Source organism: Gracilinanus agilis, chromosome 4, assembly GCF_016433145.1.
Source record: "Gracilinanus agilis isolate LMUSP501 chromosome 4, AgileGrace, whole genome shotgun sequence".
In the NCBI taxonomy this organism is placed as follows: Eukaryota; Metazoa; Chordata; class Mammalia; order Didelphimorphia; family Didelphidae; genus Gracilinanus; species Gracilinanus agilis.
In genome coordinates this window covers 267,884,211-267,890,115 of record NC_058133.1, presented here as the reverse complement: position 1 = coordinate 267,890,115, position 5,905 = coordinate 267,884,211, and the positions used below count along the sequence as shown (strand labels likewise).

The following is a 5,905-nucleotide window of genomic DNA, read 5'->3' as shown; positions in this document are numbered from 1 at the left end:
GTTTTTTACCTTTATTTAAACGACTTCCCCAAGATTACAAATTAGAAATAGGCAGAGATGGGAGTTAAACCCAGATAAGACAGTATGTCCTATGATGCAAATGACTTTCACAGAATCACAGGATAAATTCAGTGGCTAAGGACCCTGGCATCTTGCTAGTTCAATTTATACCTGAACAAGAATCCCCTTTATCACAATCGTGTCATCCCCTTCCTTCCTTGAAGACTTTCAGTTAGGAGGGACCAATTGCTGCCCAAAGCAGTCAAATTCCACTTTAGAATAATTCTTTAAAAGTTTGTTAGCACCAAAGCTAAATTTGGAATTTTCACCTACCAAAGATAACTAGGCAGAGATAAATCTAATTACTCTTCTAAATTTCAGCCTTCAGAAAACTGAAGATAGCCATCATGAACTCTGAACTTGAAGCCAACTATCATGTCCAAGTTTCCCTTGATAGCTGGAATTTCATCTCTTGGTAACTTCCTTTTAACTCTCTTATACTCAAACACTGCTTTAGATAAAACCTAGGTAAAACAGATGGGGGAAGGGTAGAGAATAGAGAAGGAGGAGTTGAGATGTGAAGGAAGCTTCCCAAAAAAACCCAAAATTTAAAATGACAGTAGAGAACATTTCTCCCTCCACAGCATTTTCCAGTTTTTTGGTGTACTTCTCTATGCATACCAAACACATAATTGTATGAGCAAACCAAGATACACATACAGTATTACATTTTTAGATTCCTAAACAAGGAGAGGGATTCAGTTGTTTAAAATATCATTTAAATGTTTCATTAAATTTTTAATATGCTTTGTCAACCTGGAAAAACACAGAATCATTAAATCAGTTACAAAGAACAATATTTAATCAGGATAAGGGAGTCATTCTTATGGCCACCTCACAGAATCATGTGCAACACCACCCAGTGCCATGATCTGGGAACAATGTCTCCAGAAAAATGCACCACAAATGGGAATGTCTGTCATGACAATTTTCAAGGAACTGAAGAACTTTGGGTCTAATATACACTTTAGGGAATAAAGAAAAAGGGGGATAACTAGATTGGCTTACATGGAGACAAGGGAAGGAGGATTCCAGCTAGGAACTAGACTACCCAGGAGAGGGCTAGATATAATGGGAGAAACTTCTAAGACAAACGGGTACTTAAGATTTGATTATATCTACTACTATCTAGGCTCAGATCATTGGATACTTAAAGATTTGTTGTTCAATCTAGGACAAACCTACTAATCCTGTCTAGGATGATTTAGAGGTTCCTGAGGGTTTCCTAAAACAACTTATTAGTTTAATATTGTTAACATACAGTTTTTGCTTCAACATTGAGCAGTTAAGGGAATGGAACCCCTGAGATCTGGAAAATACATTCAAAAAATTTTGGCCCTCCTTTCATAAGAGACAAGTCTGAATTTTTTCTTTTTCTTTTATGGGTTGTTTAAAGTACCTTATAGTAAAATTTGGGTTAAGAATGCATTTCTGAATTTCTAAATGTTTTCTGTTTTATCTGCTGGCCTTTGCATTTTGTCAATGGCTTCTGCAAAACTCCCCCAAATCCCACTTAACTTCTTATGCCAACCTATGAAATATCAGAATCACAATGGGGAAGGGATAACTGGTTCATTTTTTTAAATGTCCCGAGTTTGAGTCTCTTTATCCTAAAAACAAAGCAAGGAAATCAATATTCCCCTTCCCCAAAATTTCCATAAATACTAGCATCCCTAGAGAAGGAAATGGATTTTTTTTTTCTTGAGGATTACTAAAAGAGTACAGGCATTCCTTAGAGAAATTGAGGGTTCAGATTCAGACCACTCAATAAAGCAAATATCAAATAAAGTAAGTGATATAAATATTTTGGTTTCCTGGTGTATGTAAAAGTTATGTTTATACTATTCTATAGTCATAATAGTATAATTAATATGTAATATTAATGCATAATGTATTAATAATACATAATAGACTACAGTGTATAATAGTATTGTGTCTAAAAACACAAAGCACATAACTTAAAGATACTTTATTGTTAAAAAATATTAATCATCCTCTGAGCCTTCAGTAAGTTGTAATTTTTTTTTCTGGTGGAGGATCTTGCCTCAGTGTTGATGGCTGCTGACTGATCAGAATGGTGATTGCTAAAGGTTAGGGTGGCTGTGGTGAGTTTCTAAAATAAAATAGCAATGAAGTTTGCCACATAAATTGGTTCTTCATTTCACTTGAACACTTAGAAGCCATTGTAGGGTTATTTAATTAGCCTAATTTCAAAATTGTTGTGTCTTCAGGAATATACAGGAGGGTCCAAGGAGATGAAGAGAGCTGAGAATAGCCAATCAATGAAGTAGTCAGAACACACACAACATTAAGTTCGTTGTTTTATATGGCTGAAGTTTGCAACAACCCCAAACAATTTTAGTTATCCCTTCCACATCCCAGCTTTCCTCATGGCAGTTTCAATATATTTTATCAGCATAATAAATGGGAATTTGGGGTTTGGGGGAGTTTTGCAGAAGCCACAAATAACATGTGAAAGCCAACAAATGACAGAGAAAAAGTTTAGTAACCAGAAATGCATACTTACCTGAAATTTTACAATAAGGTGTACCATAAAATACCCCACGAGAGATAAAGAAAAAGTTCAGATTTCTTCTCTTGTATGAAGGGAGGGCCAAACATTTTTACATGGATTTTCTAGATGTGGGAGATACAGAGCCGCTAACTTTGCCATGTGGAAAAGATAATTGTAAAATAATAGCAATATCAAAGATCACTGGTCACAGATCACCATAATAGATATAATGTAATGAAAAAGTTTGAAAAATTTCAAGTATTACCAAAATGTAACTCATAGACACAATGTGAGTACATGCTGTTGGAAAAATGGTGCCCATATATTTACTTGATGCAGGGTTGTCACAAACTTTTAATTTGTAAAAACTCTAGTATCTGTGAAATACAATAAAATGAGGTATGCCTGTATGTGAATGAAAAAAGAAGAGACTACTTCTTTAGTGAAGGCCTGATTTCTAAGATAGATAAATAGACAAAAGAGCCATTTCACAATAGATAGATAAAATATATGAATAGGCATTTTCTAAAAGGAGAAATGCAAACTAGCAATACCCATATGGAAAAATCACAATAAGAGACATGTACATTCAAATAATTTTGTGGTTCCATGTCACATTTTTGGGACTGGTGAAGAAGATAAAAATGGAAAATGGCAATTGTTGGAATGGTATAAGGAAACTGGCTCATGTTGTTAATGGAGCAATGAATGGTTCCAACCATTCTGGAAAGCAATTTCCAACTATACCCCTCAATTTACTAAGTTGTACATACCCTCTGGCCCAACAATACCACTAGTAGGCCAATAAAAGAGATCAGTAATGGAGGGAAAAGACCAAAATTTTCAAAAATATTTTAACAATACTTTTTGTTGTAGCAAAGAACTAGAAATAGTGTGGGTGCTTATCACTTGGGGAATAATTGATTAAGTTATGCTATATTCGTGTAATGGATTATTATTGTGCCTTAAGAAATAGTGCATAAGATGAATTCAGAGAAAATTGGGAAAACTTGTTTGAACTGATATAGAGGGAAATTAGCAAAACCAGGGAAATTATTTGTACAGTTTGCAAAGAAAAACAATTGTGGAAGATTTAAGAACTCTGATTAACACCATAAACATTCACAACTCCAGAAAACTAATGAACTGTGCTTCCTACTTTTTTGGCAAAGAGGCAGGAGACTAGAGCCAGGGTCAGCAAACTACCAAAGCAAGGCCAAAACCAGCATGCTTCCTGTTTTTGTATTGTCTGCAGCTAAGAATGGTTTCAATATTTTTAAATAAGGTTTTATTGTGTTTAAAAATATTAAAAGGGAAATCGGTACCACACGAGCAGCACCAGCCGTCCCCCGCCCTTTGCACCCCGCAGCCATGGAAGGCGCAGCACCCAACCACTACACTCAGAAACGGGGCTGTGATGTGATTCGGTGCCCCCGCCTCAACAAGGATATGGCTTTCACTTTGGAGGAGAGACAACAGTTAAACATACATGGGTTATTGCCACCTTGTTTTCTGGATCAAGACTGCCAGGTTCTTAGAGTTGTTAAGAATTTTGATCGCCTGAACTCGGACATTGACAGATACCTTCTTCTAATGGATCTTCAGGATCAAAATGAAAAGCTCTTCTACAGAGTGCTAACTTCGGACATTGAGAAATTCATGCCTATTGTTTATACTCCCACGGTAGGCCTGGCTTGCCAGCTCTATGGCCTCGTATTTCAGAGGCCAAGAGGTCTCTTCATCAGTATCCATGACAAAGGACACATTGCTACGTTGCTTAAGTCTTGGCCTGAAGATGTTGTCAAGGCTATTGTGGTGACTGATGGAGAACGGATCCTGGGCTTGGGCGATCTTGGCTGCAATGGAATGGGCATTCCTGTGGGCAAACTGATACTGTATACGGCCTGTGGAGGAATGAATCCTGAAGAGTGTCTGCCCGTCACCCTTGATGTGGGGACTGAGAATGAAGAGCTGCTAAAAGATCCTTTCTATATCGGACTGAGGCAGAAAAGAGTGAGAGGACGTGATTACGACGATTTTTTGGAAGAATTCATGGAGGCAGTTACCGGCAGGTACGGAATGAACTGCCTAATTCAGTTTGAGGATTTTGCCAATACAAATGCATTCCGTCTCTTGGAGAAGTACCAGAACAAATACTGCACATTCAATGACGACATTCAAGGAACAGCATCGGTTACAGTCGCGGGTCTCCTTGCAGCTCTGCATGTTACCCAGAACAGCCTGTCTGATCACACAGTTCTGTTCCAAGGAGCTGGAGAGGCTGCTCTGGGGATTGCAAAACTGATGATTATGGCCCTGAAAAAAGAAGGGATAAGCCAGGAGGAAGCCATCAAAAAGATATGGATGGTTGACTCAAAAGGATTAATAGTTAAAGGCCGGGCTTTTTTAACATATGAAAAAGAAAGATTTGCCCACGAACATTACGAAATGAAGAACCTGGAAAAGATTGTCCAAGAAATAAAGCCGACTGTCCTAATAGGAGTTTCTGCAGTCGGTGGTGCTTTCACAGAACAAATTCTCAAGGACATGGCTTCCTTCAATGAGCGACCCATCATTTTTGCTCTAAGTAACCCAACGAGCAAGGCAGAGTGTACTGCAGAGCAGTGCTACCGGATGACAGGGGGCTGTGGCATTTTTGCAAGTGGCAGTCCATTCAATCCTGTCACTCTTCCAGATGGTCGGACTTTTTATCCCGGCCAGGGCAACAATTCCTATGTGTTTCCTGGAGTAGCACTTGGTGTTGTAGCATGTGGATTGAGGCACATCCCTGATAAAATATTTCTCTCTGCTGCTGAGGTGATAGCTCAGGAAGTATCAAATAAACACTTGGAAGAAGGCCGTCTATACCCTCCTTTGAAAACCATTCAAGATGTTTCCTTGAAAATTGCAGTGAAGATTGTGGAAGAATCCTACCGTGATAACTCGGCTACTGTCTATCCTGAGCCCCAAGATAAGGAAGCATTTGTCCGTTCTAAGATTTATAGTACTAATTATGACCACATTTTACCTGACTGTTACTCTTGGCCTAAGGAGGCTATGAAAATACAGAAGGCAAATTAGGACTAGAAGCATAGAAAAGCAGCATATATTTGTGACTCTCAGTGGCATTTTGAGATTTTTTTTTCTTTGTCAAATATGAATTTTTTTGTAAAGATTGGAAAAAACTCTCAAATTAAGATGATTTTTAGTTAGTAACTTAGTAGTTTAATTTTATCTTTTGATTGGTTGATGGTGATTAATCCAGGTTAAGAGAAATAGCCATTTGGACAAAAGTCCTGTCTTTGTATTCTATTTGTTCATTTTTTAAAT

General features: G+C 37.6%; 1 protein-coding gene across 1 annotated transcript; it reads left to right on the top strand.

The window, feature by feature from the left end:
• The first annotated feature begins 407 nt into the window (after positions 1-407).
• Positions 408-5,656, top strand: LOC123245514 (NADP-dependent malic enzyme-like). Its single transcript, XM_044674432.1, has 2 exons — positions 408-475; positions 3,889-5,656. Exons 1-2 carry the CDS (start codon positions 408-410, stop codon positions 5,654-5,656), a joined length of 1,836 nt encoding a protein of 611 aa, XP_044530367.1.
• The last annotated feature ends 249 nt before the right edge of the window (positions 5,657-5,905 follow it).

What these genes read in the sequence shown, in the direction of transcription:
- LOC123245514 (XM_044674432.1), top strand. Translation starts at nt 408, where the DNA reads ATGAACTCTGAACTTGAAGCCAACTATCATGTCCAAGTTTCCCTTGAT. An exon ending in AGCTGGAATTTCATCTCTTG is followed by an intron (nt 476 to 3,888) that starts GTAACTTCCTTT and finishes AAATATTAAAAG; the next exon opens with GGAAATCGGTACCACACGAG.